Source organism: Meleagris gallopavo, chromosome 11 (genome assembly GCF_905368555.1).
Source record: "Meleagris gallopavo chromosome 11, MGAL_WU_HG_1.1, whole genome shotgun sequence".
In the NCBI taxonomy this organism is placed as follows: Eukaryota; Metazoa; Chordata; class Aves; order Galliformes; family Phasianidae; genus Meleagris; species Meleagris gallopavo.
Window position 1 is genome coordinate 13771120 of NC_139414.1, and position 21337 is coordinate 13792456.

General features: G+C 41.9%; 1 protein-coding gene across 13 annotated transcripts in view; it reads right to left on the reverse strand.

Annotated features, from left to right (window-relative positions):
* Positions 1–21337, reverse strand: part of LPP (LIM domain containing preferred translocation partner in lipoma) — a 321092-nt gene that overhangs the window by 52919 nt on the left and 246836 nt on the right. For all 13 annotated transcript variants that reach the window (XM_085232828.1, XM_085232827.1, XM_085232817.1 and 10 more), the window contains one exon: positions 6197–6366. In XM_085232828.1, coding sequence (XP_085088954.1) covers positions 6197–6366 — 170 coding nt within the window. The remainder of the gene's footprint in view (positions 1–6196; positions 6367–21337) is intronic.

A 21337-nucleotide genomic window follows, 5' to 3' on the forward strand; every position in this document is an offset into this window, starting at 1 on the left:
TTTTTTTTTTTTTTTTTTTTTTTTAAATACATCCACTAAATATATCCACTTACTAATAGTAAGAGCTATTAAAGTCTTCTGGATTTGTTTTCAGTTTTATAACACTGATCAGTTACCCAGGAGCTTTTCCAAAGAAAAAGGACAGACATCGTAGCAGGGCCTGCTCTGATAGGACAAGGAGAAATGGTTACAAACTAAAAGAGGGGTCATTTAGACTGGATGTTAAGAAGATTTTTTCCACAAAAAAAAAGTAAAAGTGGTGCAGCAATGGCACAGGTTGCCTGGGGAGGTGGTGGGTGCCCCATTCCTGGAGATACCCAAGGTCAGGCTGGATGAAGCTCTGAGCACCTGATGAAACCGTGGGTGTTCACTGCAGGGGGCTGGATCAGATGGCCTTTAAGGGTCCTGTCCAACTCAACTGATTTTATGATTCTAAGAAATTACCAGTTGGTAACAAAATCATCATGTCTAATAACCAATAGGATCAAAACGTGGCTGTAAGCAAACCAACACTCCTGGCCAGCTTTGTGTCTGCAATGCCCACAGACCTCCTCCACTGAGGGTACAAAATCCAGAGCAGCAGCCCACTGCCGCCAACCTGCATCCCAGTTCCAGCAGCCGAGACGAAATGCTTTTAGATCCACAGGTCACAGGTTCAGCTTCCCTGCTGCTGATGACTCACGCAGGAACACAGCACTAAAACTAGCAACACCAGCTCTTTTCCAGGAGGAGACTGAAGAAGAGCATTGATCTCAATGAAATATTTCGAGGGCAGAAAAATTCCACCACGTAAAGAGTGCATGACTTCTTTTTAGTTTATTTTATATTTTTGTTCCAGTTGTCATTTTGAATTCAAACTCTTTGGAAAGCAGGCATAATAGTCTTAATGATCCCATTGAGTAGTTTAAATTCAAATTGTGGAGCACTCGCAATACCATGCTGGCAGCACTTTCCATAAATTACTCTCAAATTCAATACGTTGCTTGACAAAAACAAGAATAAAGGGCTTTTTACTTTAAAAAGAAGAAAACTTGTATCATGGAAAAAAATCTTTAAATTATAGTTTGTCTTTTCTGGTCCAATTTAAATTGTTACATGGTTGCTAAATTAGTGCTGTAATCTCAGCTTACAAATTGCAGAATTATTTTTAAAAATAGATATGATTTTACTGCAAGGATCAACCTCTCTTTAAATCATATGCACAGAAGTACCTGCTTTGGCACAGCCACACTCGTGTGCACACAGGGTGAGGTTTACAGCACCAGGTGTGCACTAAAGCCAGTAGCAGTATTTACCAAAGATTTTCACGAGCACAAATTGATTTAATACTGAAATTGCCCAATGATCAGCAAATTTAAGCTTTTCCAGCATGCTCTGTGGTTCCACTGGCTCTAGCTGTCCTATTTCCTGAAATATCAGCATTTCATAGAATCATGAATGTTGGAAAAGACCACTAAGAACATCTAAGCCCAACCCCAACTCACCCCCACTGACCACGTCCCTCAATGCCCCATCTCCATGGCTCTTGAACACCTCCAGGAACAGTGACTCCACCACCTCCCTGGGCAGCCTGTATCAGTGCCCAACCGCTCTTTTGGAGAAGTTCCCTCTAATATCTACTCTTCTACTAAACTACACTTTTGATAGGCCAGAAAGCTAAAGTTAATATTTTCAAGGTTTCTGCCTCTTACTACTTCTTTTGTGCGCAAAAATACACGACTAGTGAAAGAAGTGGAGTGCTACAATCTTGTGTTTCAAGCTGGGGAACAGCAGTGGTCAGGGTCCTAGGTCGTGCAAAACTCTGACCCTTTCAAGCACTCCCACCATTTCACTGACAGGAAAAGATAAACCTCATGAAGTGATCTTTGGGGTTGGGTTTAAGGTTATACTCTCAGTAACTCTCACTGTGCCACAGAAACAGTGGATCTTCTTCCCTGGGTTTCCAAATGAAATTGCAGAGCATACCCTCTGTCTTCTCCTGCTTTAGGCAGACAGGTATGAGTCATGGTTTCTTCCTCCTTCAATCGCTGCTCATTTTCAGCCCACAACTTCTCTGAACTCCTTTTCATCTGACCACGGCTATTTCTGCTTCCTCATCTCCTTCACACTGTGACACTTCCCTCAGGTCCAGCAGTGGTTTGCTTTGACTCAGATATGGAAGAAGAAATAAGTCACCAGGAACATCTGCCAGATCTTGCTGCTTTCTAAGTTGCTACGTGCAGGTGCTCAGCATCTCTCAGCCCTCAACCTCATAGAGAGTTTATCTCCCACTGTCAAACACCAAACCACCAGGAAAGGGGATAAAGAACAGAAGGAAATTTCCACGTCCTGGAGAAAGTCAACAGGACATCAGAGAACACCCCATTCACAAAACAGGAGCATCACCCTTGCCAAACTGGTGTGTTTGGTTAACCTTGTGTTCAGTCCTTTATGATAATACTGTATTTGGAAAGTGGACAGCTGGCACTCCTCTAACATTGTGCTCTTCAGTCTTTTATAACAACAGTTCCACTGATATTACTCTTAACCTTTTCTCTACACTGAACCCAGTACTAAAATCTCTTCAGCTTCTTAGAGGAAGCAAACCAAATGTGTTTTTTTTTTTTTGTCAGTAATTTGTCCTGTAAGGGAGGGGAAAAGTATACTGATAACATATTACAGACACTGTATTCATCACATGTACAGCAGTGAGCTGGTTACAATGGAAACCCCATTGTGATATTTCAGATGTTGCTTGACTGTCGTAATGACTAGGAGACATCTGCTTCCTATTAACACTTTGTTTTTTTTACAGTTGCTTTTAGTTGAGCAGGAACAGAAGTGTTTTAATGGAGAAGACTGGTACTCTTTTAGAAATAACATTAATAATGGAAGAATCCTTGGATGTAGAGCAAAACCAGCAAATACATTGGCAGCAGATCTCACAGCATTCGTAAGGAAATGATAGTGACCAGCCTTTGGGAAGGGGAAATTTTTTTGTGAAAGAAATGAACGCTAGTATTTAAATTCCAGGTAGTAAACATCTTCAGACAGGTGATTGACTTCCTTTGATATTAATCCACAGACTTTTGCAGAATTTCTTCTTTAATGGATCACTAATGACATCAGAAACAAAAACAAGAAACAACACTTCCGCAGGCTATTTAAGCCTGGTATTGACTAAATACTAATTAAACACAGCTCTTCACAGTAATCTTAATTATGTCTTCACTCCACCACATCTAAAGAGAGTCATGTAACAAACTAAGAAGATTAGCCAATTCTAATTGTTGAAAAAAAAGTGTATTTTTATTTTTGCATTGTTTTTCAATGTGCGTATGGCCATGAGTCACACAAGGGAATTATTAAAAACAAGAATTCATGAATTTATACACTAAGACCAGGCAAATTAATTGGAGCTGACTTCTCTTAATATTAATGCATCAGCTTGGCCTAGTGGTCTGCACAACAGGTCGAGTTTTGAACATGTGGAGGTAGAGATGCGGAGTAGAAATCTGTATGAATCAGGCAGACCAGTAAATAAGCATCATTAATTAACTCAGATGTATACCAGTAGAGAATCGTGTTTCCAGAGCTGGCCACAGCCACTAGCTCACTGTACTGTCTCAAGGCAATCATGCATTTCCTATGTTCCATGGGGATTCAGGCCCACAGGAACCTGAGTCTGGGATCTTACCCCATTATTTTATACAGAACTCTACATTTCTGAGAGAGAGACTTGAGAAAACTCAAAAAACCAAATTAGAGGCAAAATCCTTAAACGCAAGTTACCTTTTAGGCAGGCGATTAACTCTAATTGGCTTCAGTATGACAGCATCACACATCTGAAAACAACAGCATTCACACCATACCCCAGCAATTTAAGGGCCCCAAGTCCATTTGCAAGAGCAACCTGCAAACTTAGTCCGGGCCGTCAGCGTACTCAGGCACTCATCATCCCACAGCCAACACAGACATCATTTCATTGAAAAAATCAATCAGACAGAACTCCGACACAGATTTCTTTGAGCCTAAGTCGCACGGCAGGGCCCAAACCCTTCTGACCTTCAGCAGAGCAAAGCGCTGAGCTGTCTGAGGGGTAACAAGACAGTCACCCAACACTTGCTTCTTCCAGGAGTAATAGTCTGGTGTTTGCTCGGGTTATTTATTCTTGTTCCATCAGATTGCCAGATTCCTCCTTTTCTTTCCCCACTCACAGTACTAGCTGTCAAGCTACACATATGTTGCAACTTATCAGTAGGGCCACCCTTTCCCCTACATGTGCAGCAGCAGATGGATTCAGAAGTATTTTGGGTTAAGTCCATAACCCTTTTTTTTTTTTTTTTTTTTTTTGTGGATTGCATTGGTAAGCATTTAAAGGCCCCCTTTGATTATATAAGAGAAAGCTATTAAACGTTTACTCATTGCTCTGTACTCAGAGCTCCAAAGCCATATCGTGGAACATACAAACACAGATGCAACCAGGCAATTATCATTCCTTTATCCCCTAAATAGATAGAAGATAAATTTGAAAGAAAATGAGGAACAGAATCCTTCTTCCTTTCCTTTTTTTTTTTTTTATCCTTTTATCTCCCAATGTAGGAAGTTTACTGAATCCTTGCCAACAATTCACTCAGGCTAATGAAGTGTATAAGTAATGGGATTAAATAATCTTAAACCATTACTACAGTGGCTAATGCAGATGTTTTCCCAAACTAACGCAGATGAGTAGTGAAGAATGCCTGCTTGATTTAAAAAAGAAGAAAAGCATCAATCAGCAAGCAGATGAAGTCAATTCCATCCTGAAGTGAATGAGATGTTTAACTTGTTGTATGAAGATGTTCCCCTCACATTATGAGCACACCTTCCTGAAATCTGCAGTGCTTTGCATGTGGGCACTTCCTAAGATATCAGAATTTTTACCATACAATCATTTCAGTGCTAACAAAAAAAATAAAAATAAAAATAAAAAAAAATTTAATAAGGGGTATATTTTTCAATCAAAAAATCATTTAGGTTTTAAAAGTCAATTACCATGACTCACTTATCACTGCTACAAAAGGACAAATTCTGCCCTTTTTATATTCAGTATTTCAGCAATAATCCCACTGAAAAGCCTTGACAGAAATAGAATAAAATAGTTAGATAGCAGTAGCATTTTCAGAAATATCTATTCTTTCTTTAATTATCAGTATACCAGAAATTTCTGCTTTCAAAAATAAGGTCTAATTATGGCAGGACCTCAGTCCATTTCATCCCCCCAAAAACAAACAAACAAAACTCCGCCATCTGTGTAAATAAAAGATGCTATGCAGCATACTGGTGGCACATTGGCTTTCATAAAATCTTGCAGGAAAATACATAGAGGAAGAACTTGCGTGCTATAGTTACCAACTTTAAACTAGATTTCAGTTTAAAATAAGCTTCATTTAACAGTGGGCAAGAAAATCAATAGTATATAAAAAGGACTCCAATTCTGAGGTTTAAAGAAAGATCCATCAATGTGTTAAGAATGTTCTGGAACTTTTCTTATTCTAGATTATAGACGTTTTCTCAACATACTGTATGTTAAGGTCACAGCAAGGTAAGCCTCAGGCACGTTATGTGATGTTTCTTTAATTTACATCTGTACAACAGGTTTTAACTGTCCCTTATGGGAGCCTCTTAAAAGGTGCAGCCTCTTAAAAGGTGCAGTTAATTGTTTGATTTAAGACCTTGTTGGAGGCATAAAGTGAAATTTTAGGATAAGGTAAGCTTCAAAAGATACCCAATCCAACTGCTGTTAATTCAGTGGAAAGACTTCCATTAGCTTCATTAAGAAACACAAAAGTCACTATTTCAGAAGTTTAAGGGCTACCCTGAATCTCATCTTCTACGTTTCAGTGGGCACCAACAAACTTCATCAGAGTAACACCATCTCTTAAAAAACAACTGCATTGCCTGCTCCTTTCAGAGCTCAAATCATCACCAAAAGCACCTATTTCTCTTGCTTTGGCCACTTCATTTCACAGCTTAGACAGAACAGAAAATGAAGTTAACAAAGGAAGCTGAAGTGATCTGAATTCCTCTGAAGACCATAGAAAACTAGTGCCCATCAGCTTGCCATGAGATGCCTGGTTTTGGCTATAAGGCAAAAGCACAACAACGAAGAAAACAAATATTTGTGATGTCTGCACGTTAAAAACTAGCGGACAAAAAAAATCCCACAAGTACTTACAATATAGCAGGGTTCACAGTAGGCTTTCTTCTCTACTGCGTAGAAAGGCTGCCCCCTCAGCTTGTTTTTGCACATCATGCAGGTGAAGCACTCCACGTGGAAGACCTGGTCCATTGCTGTGCAGCCAGTGCCTTCCCCAACAACATTCTCCCCACAGCGAGCACAGCGGCCTGTCACCAGAAGGAAGGAACATGGGTCAGTGCAAGCTCCCATCTTTAGGGGAGAAAGTACTCCTGTATGCTTCCATTGCACAGTACGCAGCAGGAACATGGCAGCTCAGCCAGCACTAGGGCTACTGATGCGACTGCTAGCAATGATCCAGCACACTGAAACACACTCCAGTGCTACCTGTCATGGAATGATCTGCAGAAGCTTGAAACTGGCCCCCAAAACTACACTGAAATCCTTACTGCTGGCGCTCCTAGCTAGCAATCATCATAAGGAGCCTAAGTCCCAGATGCAAAGCATTCACTTACCATCTAACACAGCTATATAATCATTCTCAGCTACTCAGCTAGATGGCATGAACCTGTGCCGAAAGCCTTGCCTCCACATGAAAGGATTTTGTGGTAGGATGCCTCATCAAGCTGCCTGGTGGCAACACAATTTTTACCATTTAAAGAGTCCTTTTTGCTTGTCCAGCTTAAACCAATTGTCTCAATAGAGCCAATTATACTGGCAAAAGGATTTCACTTTTTCTGCTTTTACCAGTATAGCAGTATCAATCCTTATGCTCTTGTTACTGTGCTGGTTTTGAGCTAGTTTGTATTTTAAACAAAAAGCAGTAGCCAAAGTCTTAGTGATTACAAAGAGTGCAATACCATCTTCTATGTAGAAAAACGACTTTTTTGTGTTTGAAGATTAATATTGACTAAGATGCTATCCATTCAAAGACTAAAGCCATTTCTCAAGAAACTGATGTGAAAATACTTGATTCTTATCATAATTCAAGAAAAGCAGATCAGAAGCTACTAACAAGGGTAAAGGCAAGTCCTAAGAACTCTAGTTGTTTCTGAGAAAGGTCCCTAGTGCAACATGCAAACAAAAACAAAGCAGAAAAAACCTGCAGGAGCACACATAGGAGGTTTGCTGCCTTGTTTACCTTGTTGCTGAAAACATTACGTAGCAGGGCCTCCAGCCACAGGACCTGCACCCCTCCTCAGTGGGTGGGGTAGAGTGGATGATGAAAAGGATGGAAGGAAGACCAGAGCTCATATGAGAGCAGGCAGACAGAATTACTCATAAAAACACACACAAGTAATATGTACCTAGTAATGATTAAGTAATCTAGCAATGATACAGTGTTCTTTCACACTACAGCCTGTGCTTATTGACTATTCCAAACAAATACTGCACAACTTCCTAAAAGGTCTTGCATCAGTCCTATTGTTCCAACCATAGGGCCTCTGAGCAGTGGGACATCTTCCAGCACACGTCCCCACACCTTCTTCCTTGCCTGCCCCAGCCTTCAGCAGGCTATACGCAGGGAACAACATATGAGCTGCTTTCCTACATGGCAAGATCCTATAGATACCTTGTCTGAGCAATCTGGAGAGAGTTACCAGGCAAATGAAGACAACTCTGGAACTTCCTTCAAATAGGAATTAATAGATATTGTTTTTAAGCTTTAATTTATTTAGCATTTGTTATTAGTGTTTTGACAGTGTTGTGCTTTAATCACTCCACTGTAATGCTTCTTGTGAGGGCTCCTCTTTTACAAGCGGAGAAGGAATGCAGGCTTCCCAGCGTGGTTGGGATGAGGCTACAGAGCACGGGGGAAGAATGGAAAAAAACATGAGAACTAGGAAAAAGAAAAAAAAAAAAAAATAAAAAATCCCAACTGGAGAGAACCATTGGAGCAGTACTTCTGTGAGAAAGAGGCAGAAGAAACAGGAGTTGCACGTACAATAGGAGAGCACTGCTCGGTCCTCTGTGTGGACAAGACCGAGTTGCTCCAGGGCCTTCTCCAAACTGCTCGTGTAGCGGGGCTGTAATATGAACAGACGTCTGGGGAGCAGTTAATATCTCCATATATAAAACATGAAATTGAAAGCTATTAGTGTATTACTTTACACAGTGTTTTTCCAGCGGGAATATTCTGCTGAAGAATTTATTTTCCCTGGTGTGCCATTCTGTGATCATCCGGTATTATTTTTATGAGGCATTTGGACACAGAATAATGCAGTGTCTATGCAAACACTTCTCAGCTTTCTTTGTTAACATCTGAGCAGAACATGTGGGAATCTTTTCTTCCCTCCTCCTCACATTCATAATTTAGCCACTCTTACATACTTCAATGTTTATGTCCCCCTTGACCAAGGCACTCGCTGCAGAAGCTGTCTATATGTAGATCATACTTCTGGCTGCACTTCTCACATCAGGAAATCACGGCCTGTTTCCTAGCTTAGGCATGTACTCCTGTAATCCCTGGCAAACCACTCAGCGCTTTTGTACCTCTGTCCTCCCTTTGAGTGAAGGGCATAAAGACATCTTCTCTGCCTCCGAAAGGTGCCCTGAGGCTACATTCCTGCACACCTCTCAGGCATTCCCCAGCTTCACTGCTGGTGGCCAGGTACAAACCAAAGAGCAGCACAACACAGACCTTAGCCAACTTCTCCCCTTGAAGTTGGTATTTCCTTAGGCTTTCCTTCCTCTTTCTGGGTTTTTCCACAGAAGATTCCCATTCAGGCAGCGACAGACTTAACCCATCTACATTTATGAGAAGCCCAGCTTCTGCTGTTATGTACACAGACAGAAATGCTACTGTAAACCCTCACACAGGAAAGCTTAAAGAAAGCTTCCTTTTTCATAAGTTTATATGCAAATTGTAGTGCTGTGGCCTGGAGCAAACAATGTTTTTCATGAGACATGGCCACTCCAGTGAGAATCAAAACACAAGCTCTGTGCCTAGCAACACCACCAACTGACTCACTCGCCCGAAGGATAAGAGCAAGTAAACCAAAATATTCAAATCTGGGAGCTTACAGTTGGGCTTCTGGATCCATGCATAGGCACACGCGTGAATACACAACTGATGGTTTGCAGCATGCAGCTGTTAAAGACAGCAACTTCTGCAGACTTCGGTGCAACCTGTGAACTCACAAGTCTTCTGTAAAGCCAGGTTGCTTCTCCCGACTCCCATGTCTTACTCACGTTTGGCCGAAAATGGCTATTAGTTTCAAGAGTTGCTGGTGAGGGAGGAATTGACAAACAAGATAGGCACATGCACACAAGCAGTGTGATTGCACAAGCCTCATTTCCTTAGAAAACCAGAAAAACCCCACCAGAAACAATGCATCTATCATTATGTCTGATAAAAACAAAACAAAGGTCTGCTTTTCCTGTGTGCCAGTTACCAACGGCAAAGGTATTTGTGGTTGGATTCACCACAATTAAGTGCCCACACATGTTTCCCATTTTAATATTTTCACACTGGGTGAAATAACCCAGCCCGTTGTGTGCAGAATACCCATGAGTGGATACAGAACAAGTTGCACTGCTTATTGAGAAAGAGGTAGCAAAGGCAAAGCTTGCAAGACTCGAGAACAAACAGATTGCATAAAAAAAATTACACAAATAATCTAAAAGAAAAATAGCAGGCAGTGTATTACAGTAGAAACACAAAACAACGTGACCCATTTGCTTCCCACAGAGACAAATAACACTTAAAAGGTACCTTAAAGACAAAGGACAAAATTAGTACTAAACTGCATGAAGACAAGACTATGTCATTTCAGCATTCTTCTTTGGCCCCTCCAGTCCTTTTTAGGTCCTGGTTCAAGATAATTTCGGCAAAACTAGAAGGTGATACATTGGCAGCATGCCTGGGAAACTGGAGTCCTCCCATGTTGCATGAAAGAGGTTCATAACCTTGGCTGTGATCTTCCTTCATCACAGCCTTGCTGCCACGTGTTGGTTTTACCTTGGGGGGACAGTTAGAGGTGCCCACAGAGGCTTCCCTGCTGAAACCACTGGAAATGCCATCATTACTCAGTGGGTCACAGGGAAAACTTCAGTAGCTGAAAGGGAACATCAGCTCCTATACTTCTTTCAGAAACCTCATTTACTGTCCTCTGTAGCATAAGCAATACTGCATATCCAAATTGAGAGGGGAAACTTACATGACGCCATGTTCTAACTTCTTGTTGTTTTATTTCTATTATTACATATTTTTTTTGCTTATACTGTCACTCTGATGCTCTGATTGTGGAAAAGCCTGCTCAGCAAGGAAAATTGTGGTCTCAGCACTCTAAATGCTTTACTATTGACAAGTAATCTGCAGACAGCCCAGCCAAGGAAAAGGTTAAGGAAGAATTTGAAAGAGGATCCGGAGGGAGTTTGAGAGAAGTTTAATGGGATGCTTCTGAGGAAAGGACAAAGACAGCACAAAAAGGAAACATAAGTGCTTGAAGATTGAACATAGATACCTGCAGACGGAAAGGATGAGCTGATATGTCACTGGAGAGTAAGAGAGGAAAAACAGAGGGAATAGGTCACTACAGGCCACGCAAGTAAAGACAAGAAGCTTCTGTTTGATCTGATGCAGAAATGAAACTAGAGGGATGATTAAAGAGGCAGGGACAATCTGGCCTAAGTGACAAGCCAGAGAGTGATCTCTGCAGCTGCATTCCAGTTAAGCATGAACAGAGGGAAATTGCATTTTTAGAAAAGGATACTGCAGAGATTCAAGGTCACTAGAGCCTGGATGCAGGTTTTATCTACAAAGATGAATAGGAGAGGCCCTAATCTGAGCTCTTATTCAGCAAGATTGTTAAGATTTGGCCGGAGTGTGATCTGAAGATGAAAAATTAGGTACAGGGTGTCCCAACTTATCTTGGACATGAGTCACTTCTAAATGTCAGATTAAGAATGTGAGCCATTCAGACAAACAAACACCACTAAGGATGGATGATGGAGTAGGTACATGCCATACTAATGCTCATGGCATAATATTCTGATAGCAATCACACTGGAGCCCAGTACAGAGGCAATGTAACACCATGCAGCTAGCTTGGAATGGTTCTGTTTGTACATCCAAGGACTGCATTAACCTTTTTTAGGCTACAGCATTATATGTATGTCATTACCCATTTAGACACTAAGCTGTTGGGGGGATAACCATCCCTTGCTATGTGATTTACACTGCCTAACACAGATAATTCATGCAGTAACAAGAGAGTGAAGAGAGCAGAGAGAAAATGTGCAAGCCTTCTCTCTACAAAGGTTTAAATTCATGAATTCAAAGCATGCATTCAATATAGACAGGAGATTGGAGATAATTTTCTGATAAAAGCATCGATGTAGGAAGGTTTTGCATTTACTGAGATGTGGGGGAAAATGTTGATATCTCAGAAACTTCTGCATGATGGAAAAAAACTGCTTCCCACCTAACTTTACTGTGGGAATATAGCACAAGGTCATATCCTCACTGCCTATCATTTACACAATTTCCCTTGATCAGCTAAGTGTATTCTCTGGTTCTCACTTCAGTCTTGATACAATATGCAAGAAAGAACTGAAGAAATATTGCATACTGCTTTTACAAAAGTGTACTAAGAACATTTTTAAAATATGTAAATACATTGGACAAAATATCTCACTAAAAGTTCCCCTGGCAACCTCAAGACACCCAGTATTTCCGCTGTGTTATTTTTCTAATCATCTCTGTTTAGAGTTTGCCAGTGAATGCATTTTAGAGATTCATGACACATTCTGCTTTTGGACAGCTTTGAATCAGCTGGCAGTAAATGTGGAAAAATCATTACTCCTAATGAAGAAATATTGATGACAAAACAGTATTTCGAGGACAACGTTGACCATAAGTCAACAATGTAACACGATTTTCCCCTCTCTCCCTCCTCTTTCCTAGTCACTTTTATCCAAGGGTTTTCAAGAATTTCCCAAGCACATGGGATTCCTCAGGGCACCTAGGCCAGACAGCACAATTATTCCATTTTAAAGGGATACAGGAACAGAGGTTAATCCATCAGGCTAACAGTGTAACAGCAGACCTTAGCTGCCAGTATACCTTAACTGGATTAAGTCTCAATGGCAGAGATCCTGCAACTCATAAGCACTCAACACGTTCCTTGATTTGTCCAAAGGGAACAAAATAGGAATCTCTGATCCACAAGAGTGTGTTTATTCCATTCCTGTGGAGCATGGGAAATATGTGTCTAATTGTGATTGTATTTGGCAAAGATGTCTAACCGTGATTGTATTTGGCAAAGATGCCTTGGTTGTATCTGTCCTACAGGTACTCCGATATTTTGGCACCTAGGACCTTGCAATATTAGGATGAAGGCAAGCTTCAATATTTTCTGTGCATCTTCTAGGAAATGATGATAGTCTTCACAGCATATCTTTGCCTTCCTCACCTGTTCTTTTTTTTTTTTTTTTTTTTGCTTTTGAACTCAGACTTCTCACTGATCGGGAAGCCCTTGGCAATGGTTTGTTGTGCCAGGATCCAAGTTTGAAGTTTCTCCATTTGACAGTAGCAGGCTGTATGCATCAGTTGTCTTACACAGCCTTTGGACATGAGACAGATTAATCTTAATTCCCTCTTCTTCAGCAGACGTCAGAAACACAATCTTTCACAGTAAACAGAGCTTTATGCTACAACGTCTGCCTGTAACACTTCATAAATTAAATCCAAGGCCGTGATTTAATTACCGTGTCCCGATTATTCTGCTTTAACTGTGTTGCACTTGTGCTCCAGATGTACAGGTTCCTGCAGTGACCTCCTTGTCCTCCTTGAATCCCTTTGCTTCAACGACAATACAACTTTGTATTCTCACTTTGCTTGGCTGGAAAGGTGACACGTTCTCTGTATGCCCCAGAGGTCTCATTCCACTCCACACAGCAAAAGCACTGCAACTGTGTCAGCTCACACTACTAACACTTCACTGTGCCATTCTGAATGCTTCATGCTGCTCCACCACAAGGCTGTTATCAGAGCCAGTCACTAGCCCTAATGATGAATCCCTTCCAGCATCCCAGGAAGATGGTGGACTTTTAGGACACCCAATATGCAGATTGGAAAGTGAGGCACACAGAAGTTATGTTACTTGTTGAGGGTCACAAAAAGAGTTTGTGATAGAGCCAGGAACTGAAACCACATCTTCTCAATTCCAGTCTAGTTTCTTTAACCACAAGATGATCTTTAAAAGGCCTGGCAGTGAGACAGGCTTACAGCACAAGAACTACTGCAATTCAGAGGGAGCTCCCAGCACCTGCCCTGCTGGACAATCCTGCCTGGGATGTGGTCAGTGGGCAGGGCGTGCAATCACTGTCAGCAGAGTGACTGAGAAATAGTGACCAAGCACAAGGAAGCTCATGTCTCTCCCACTTCCTCCATTCAGCACCCACACGGTGATGGTCTCTATCCCTTATCCATCTGCATCACTCTCTCCTCATCTCCCTGAGACATGAGAGACAATTTCACCTGTTTCTGATACAAAACAGATTACAGCAAATGCTTGCCAATATGGTAGAAGTTCCTTCCTAAATTTTCACAACTGCAGTGCATCACTGCCACAAAATAAAAGTTCAGATAGGAGTACTCCTGATTTTCCCACAAATCAACAAAGCCTCAAATTGAACAGGATCTTGAGAGGTCATGGAAACTGTCTTATTGCCTCAAAGGCAGGATCAACCTTCTCTACATCATTCTTGACAAGTACTTGTTTAATGCGTTCTTAAGAACTTCCAGCAGTGGAGATTAAGCAAAGAACTTCAGTGAGCATATAACCTTATTACTAGCAAGTCTGTTTTTCCACTGAACCAAAATGTCCCTCACAGTAACATAAGGCAACGCTTTCTTACTCTACTCACAATGGACATGTAAGACATGTGTTGGCTTGGTTTGGTCCAACCACTTTTATAGGAAACTTTTGATGTATGGATCTGCACGAACCATTAAAAGACACTGCCTCTTCCCCAACCCCAAGAGGAACCTTTTCCATGCTCTTCAATGAAGGTAAACATGGACCTGACAGTGTGCCCAGCTCACTAGTGAGGGACCAGGGACCCAACTCGAGTGATCTGCAGTGAGTGTCCCAGCCCAGTGGGGGTCAGTGATGCTCTACCATATTTAAGGTCCCAGATACCTTTTTTTTTTTTTTTTTTAAGCATGTTCTGCTTTAAAAAATAAATAAATAAGAAATTGTTATTTCTTACATTGTGACAACTTTTTGGCACATGGTTTAGCATGTGCAGAGGGGTTGAAATAGAGCTTCGGTAACATCTGGAGACAAAAGAAGGGGGAGGAAAAAAAGAGCGCAAGACAGGAAACATCCCTCCTTTGCTGATCGATCAAGGAAATGCAAGGCAGCAAGTAAAATGTAGTGTATTTCCTTTATAAATGTTTCTTTTAATGCTGATGAAAGTTACCAGATGACAGAGACTACAGTTATGTATCCACTCAACAGCCTCATGAGCAAGTTCTTTGCAGAGGTTTGCCAGGCACTGGATGTTGTCTCTGGAAGCCACAGCAGCACCAGCTGGCTCCAGGGCATCCAGAACTGCAAGAGGGTGACATGTCCCATACTGCCTCCTGTGCACTCCTTGCTACCTGCTTCTCTTCTGGGTTTAGCAGTAGGCATAGGAATCACAAAGAAAAGGAGTTTTAAGTTGCAAACTGGATGGAAAGAAGCACTCCACAAATACTTTTTAAAATGAAAAAGATATTTCTGTTCAGGGGTGAGTTTCAAAGCACTGATTTGCACCAAAAAACCCTGCCAATAAACACTGAACTAAATAAGGAGTGCAATCAGTTCATTTGGTAAAAAGAAATTAAAAAAAAAAATCCGACTTTCAGAGAAATCCCCCACCTCTCTGTGCCCACCACTCTTCTCCTTCAGGGGAAACTGATCACATATAGGAAGTTAAAAAAGCAAGAGATGTAAAAAAAAATTGCTTCTCATTTCCCTCCTTACTTTATTTCCAAAATAAAAATGGGGTAAAATCTTTTAAAGCTGTGAAAAATTGGGGTTTTCCAGACTTTCAAAAGCTGAGAAAGCTCTTCTTTATTTTACTTCTACAGGAAAACTAGAGATTTTAAAACAAAGATGATTCTTCTCTCTGGAACACATAGCTAACATTGAAATATATATATATATATATTTTTTTTTAATGATACTTTACCCTACACGGGAGCCAGAGAACAGTCTCAATAGCCCTTCACTAAAGTCCAGGTGACCTGTAAGTGTGTCAGCCAGTTCCTAGCAAGGCTGACATGAAACCTGTCTCTATACAGCTTACCCCAAAGCTGATAGTGCAGGGTTTCGTTCCTCCTGGGAAGTACCTTAGCAAGGGAAACTGTCATTGGTAGAGCTGTGGATTAGGCAGATTTTGGCAGTTTTGGTGATCCTAATAGCAGCCACTGAGCCAGGTTCCTTATTATTCACACTTGCAAACCCACAGGACCAAATATATGGCAGCATGCAAGCTTTGCAACCACACCTGTCTGCAGCTCCCGTGGCAAAAAGATGGCGGGAGAGGTGACAGAAATCCCTCTTCCTCCACCCTCATCTTGTGATTATGGACAAAGGGTTTCCTGGGCAACCCTCTGGCCCACTCTGTAATTCTGCACCAGATTTCTGGGTCCTCTTTTGGAAAAAAACACCTTGCAATCATAGGGAGTGGCAGTGGCAGGAACCCCAGGCTGTCTGGTCCCCTCACAGGTGTCTCTCTGAGCATGCCACCCCAGCCTGCTCGCCCACTGACGTGCTGGTAGAGCAGCAGAGGGTAGTTTCAGGGGTGCTGCACTCAACCCCATATGTAAGCAGTGACTGCAGAACTGAGCAGATCTGGAGGACAGATGAACTGGTCCCCTTCTCAGATGCTTCATGTTCGTTTTCACGCTTTGTGCTCCTTCTCCAGCCCACTCTTCCAGGTGTGGAGGACCAATGACCAGCGGCCTGTGGGATCACACCACTGCTCAGCACAAGCCTATCTTGAATGTTGCTTGAATCCTCCTTAGCACTTGCCTTTGTAAGAGCTGAACTGAGGGTGCAGGTGACACCCACGCTGATACGGGTAGCAGCCTTTTTGTCTAGGTCAAAAAATTAGAAGCAGTCTGCAGCAGCCCAAGGACGGGTTGAGGCCCTGTGGTGTTAGGTGCAGGACAAAGACAGAGCAAACAATGTCCCACTTCCCAAGGACTTTCACCTCCAACTGTTTCCACGTTGCGCAAGGGCACTTCAAACCTCTTCTGTCCCCCGGCTCAGCCAACCCATTTCATAAGCTCCAGACGGGCGCCATCAGTACATTCACTAGACTCTAGCACAGCCAAAAATCACATCCGCTGCTGGGCCCGAATGACTCAACTCACTCTTCCATAGCCTGGCTCTGCTCCAGTTGGTGTTCGGCAGCTTGTCTGCCTTGCTGCATTGCCGTGAGGGTGGTGGCATGAAGTGATTTTTACCAAAGACTCTGTTCAGCAGAGAAGGTGAAAATGCCTGAGTAATGGCAAAGTTTTGAGTCAGAGATGTTTCTCGTGCCAATGACTCTGGCCTACCAACCTGGCACACCTCATGCATGCCTGCCTGGGGAAAAACATCTGACAAAAAAACAAGAAACAGGGAGGGAACTTGTCTTCCCTTTGCCAAAAGTAAAAAAGAAGAAAGAAAAAAAAAAAAGAGGAAAGGCTGGATCTCATAAATAGTGAGTCTTGACCAAATGGTAGCTCTCATATTCCCAACAGCTTTGAGGCTTGGGGTTTTCAAAGGTGTCTGACTACACTGGAAGAAGATGTCCCACTAAATTTCAGCTGGCACCTCATTTATTTAAAGTCATTTGATTATCCTTCTTTCACAATCCGGCACCAGCCCAAAGCTTCCTTGTTGTTTTGAAACACGCGCTGTCTGCATGTCGACAGCAGTCTCACTGTAAATCACATCCATCAGGCACTGGAAACCGCCTCACCTGTACGTCAACCAGCTGCCCCCTGTGCTCAATTCCATCGGTCCAAATTTCTCAGCAGCTGGAACCAACAAACTCTGTTTTTTCTCATTAAACCAAGCTACTGCACAGAGGTTTCCTTCTTCACCCTAAAATCTGGGACCTTTCCAACCAGGTGCAAAGTCCAATATTTGTTTTCTCTCTTGGACAAGTAACAGGAGCTTTATAAGCTGAGATGCAGAGGGACTCCCATTCTGGTGGGAATGCGCAGCGCTTGTTTCTACTCAGGATGCTCAGACACGTCATATCCCTAAAATATAACATTGGTATTGAGAGCAAAAGTCCTTTGAAAATACAGTGTGATGTCAGCGACACCATATTATTTCTACTCACGTAATAACGCAATGCTTGCAATTCTGCTCATCCTCTGGTCGCAGGACCTGTTTTTGCTGGCTGAGGTAAATGGGAAGTAACACTAATAACTCTTCCAACTCTTTCTGAAATGTCTTCCCTATAGCCCATGATGTATATCTGGAGTCCATGATAGAGCAGTTTGATTATTCACACCTGATTGTTGCATTCTTCGAGCCTGATAAAAAAGCAGGCAGAACTTTTCTTTCCTGGCCTTCAGTCGCACCAAATTATTGCAAAATATCGGATACATATTTACAAAAACTATTATTTTATTTAAAGAAAGTATGTGCAAACCCCATCTGCATAATTTCATGTGTCACTCTCACACATCCTACAGATTTTGATTCATAATTAGAATGGCTTCAAAAATAATAAGAATAAAAAAAAAAAAAGATCAAAACAAACCCTGGGCTCTTTAGTGTCCCTAAGACTGCTTTGTTTGAGATAATGGTTTGGAGTCTAGCGCTCACTGACTACTAGTAGGATATATGGGGAAAGTGGGTTAGGATCCGAGTTTATTGTGATCCTGGGAAGGCTAAATAAAATCAATGCTCAGTGAGCTATACAGGTTGTCCTGACATTCAGCTTCCACAAGGACAACATCTGATGTTGATCAGTATCTATGAAGATGAGTTCAAAACATTACTCTTATCACATTTCTAAGATGGAAGGTTCTTCTAGATTGGCTATTGAATTAAAGGTGCCAATACTTGTCTCCTGAATTATTCACACAGTTCTTGACCTGGGCATTCTGCGCTGATGGAAACTGAAACCCCAAAAGCTTTTGCTCTTTGTGACAGGGCCGAACCAGTGCGAAAGGATTGATCTGATATCCAGAGGTCATGGTGAGTCCTGCCAGTCCAATGTCCTTGAGCGGGCATTAGAAAAGACTAACATCAGCAGGGATTACAAGCATTTGCCAAAAACTCTGCATTTACAACACTTCTGAACATCCCGAACCAGTCACATCAACTACTATATGGAGAAAGCTTGCAAATCATTGTGCTCTGAAATTTCAGGGTGCTCCTAACGGGTTTCTTATCAAATGAGTTCACTCCGAAGATGGTAACTAACTTTAATTCTCATTAAGCACATAGTATGACAGCAGGGAAAACTTACAGACTTGTTTACTTGTGATAACAGAATCATTTGAAAACCACTAGACTTCCAAATTTAGATCTGAGGTATGTATAGAGACACTCATTTCTGTTTAGCCCAAGACGGATTTTAACTGATGTCAACTTAGACAACTTCAGGCAGTTTTGAATGTATCTAACCAATCCCAGAAAACCAATGCTGGTTTAAGTGAGTTGGTTTCCATCTGCAGCAAAAATGATACAATTTTGTTATGTTGACAAAGTCAGATGTGATGGGTATACTGGGGAAGCGATTATTCATACCTCGACACAGAAAACCGTGTGGGAGACTTTCACCCCAGTTAAAGGTTAGTTTGCAGAAGCCAGCATCCAAAACAGAGAATTGCAACAACATCAGGTGAGACCCAATGCAAATGCAAAATGTTTAAGGTTCCAAATATTTTGGAAATATCTCTCATTGTTTTGCACAGCTCTGAGGTGTGCCCTTTGCAGCCCCTATACACGACAATGTAAATTAACATATATAATGCAGCTCCTGGGAAGTCTCCAGCCCATACTCTAGATCAGATAGCAGTAGAAGTGTTTGAGTTAAGCTTAAGATATATATCTGAACATTAGAACATTTGGAAAAAGTCTGAATTTAACTATCCCAGTGCTCATCATTCTCTTGCTGCTTCAGAAGAACACCAAACCAATACCAGTATAACTAGGAAGAGATAGGCTGGCATTTTGGAGGCCACGGAATAAAGACCTACCAAATATCTTTTCCTGCAATACAGTAAAAGCTTTTTCCAGGGAAGAGCTGTGTCTGAGGTTCTAAGGGTCACTGTGGAACATTCCTAGCTATGAGGGTGACAAAACCAGCAAAACACTTGCCCAAGGGAAAAAAAAATGACTCTCTCACTTTATAGCGTTATTTCCACTGCATATTGTTTTGCTCTCTCCTGTCCCCAGAGCCACTGCACATACTAATCTCCTGAGAGCTCAGGCTATATTTAATCAATCAGAACTCTATCTAAGCTGATGCCAGTTGAACATCTTCTAGTCAACACACATCTATTGAGATATGACCCACCATGTGTCATGATTAGACTATGCTCCAAAATATGGTCCTGTAAAACCTTACTCATTCTTCTGAACAGCTGCTATTTCCTGGGCCAGAAGAGCTTTCATAATCAGACATTTGCTGGATGCTCACCATTCCTGATAGCTGTTAGGACTTTGGCCATTTACATGAGGTACAGGTCAGTCCTACTAAATGAAATGAAGTTGTTCTGCAAAGGGCAATAGGTGAGACTGTCTGAACACCCCGCAATTCTGCAAAACATAAGGAAGTCGAGGCTGGCACACCTAGGACAGTTTAGTTACAGATCCTCACCCAAATGCCTGCTACAGTCAGAACAGGCTTTCTATGAAGTATTGTTTTGTTTGAAAGACCTAGCCACACTTAGAGCAAAATCACATGAGCAGGACTGGCTTAGGACATAAATCTCTGACCACAGGAGATCAATGTCCCTCTGCTCTAAGCTTCATGGAAGCCTCTTTTCTAACCCTCTTGAAACCAGTATATGTGTTTCTCCCTTGCATGAGCAAAGAGCAGTTTTATTCTCCTTCAGTATAGAGACTGAAAGTTTATGTGACCAGCTTTCCCTAGGAGCTGGCTATATGACTGGCACAGCCCTTCTAGCTTTCTTCAGCTACCCTTCCAAAGGAGGGATGCCACAGAGATAGCAGTGCATCAGCTGTGCAAATCTGCAGTGCACATGCTCCACTTTCTTCATTTTCTGAATTATGCCTGTGAAAAAATGGGAAATAATTCTGACCATAAGCAACCTCCCTGTTTTGCTCACATCCTCTCCTGTCCTGCAAGGAAATTAAGAATACATAGTCTAAGAGGTTTTGGCTGTTTCAGCATCAGTAGTGGCCATTTAGGAATTACACAAGCAATGTGCACTGAAGTCTTTATTTTGGCATTCTACCTTCAGAAGAAACCACTGTTTTGACATATACATCTACATGATAGAATGTTTAAAAGTGAGCTCCACTCACTTCCATATCCACTGTTATTGCAGCCATAGCCTCCCTACTCCTGGCCCTCTCTCCACACCTCCCTCTCTTCTTCATACACACAGGTCAGACTTGCCAGTGCTGGAAGTATTCACAGTTCATGAGATTGTACAGGCACCAAAAGCTGGATCTGTTGATGTGAGATGTTGGGATGGTGAACGGGAAAGGAGGGAATGCCATCAGAATTCACGGTCCATGCAGCAACCTGCCCTACACATACACGCTTATGTATATATGTATTTTAGGATTCCCACATAATTTCAGTCATGGGACAGAAATGAAAACCAGCTGCCTGGCTTGTGGGGATGACCATGAGGATACACGACCAGAATTAGCTCCACACTGGCAATGACAATCACTAGGACCTTCCAGTCCAAGAGAGCTGACTGCACGTGACAGTGCTCTGCAGAGCATTAATGACCTATACTGGCATCCTTTCCAAATGTCTCCCTCTACGAAAGCTTAGCCAGACACAGTTCCTTAGGTCACGCGATGACATACAATTCCCGAGTTAAAAAGAGGTGGAAATTCAGTATTGTCTTGCCCTAATCATTCATCGAAACAAGAGAAAACTCAAGGTAAATACCGTCTAGCTTCCTGCAGATTTTTTGGATGCTCATAGATGAATTCACCTGGCTTCCGGAGCAAGCAGAAAATGAGG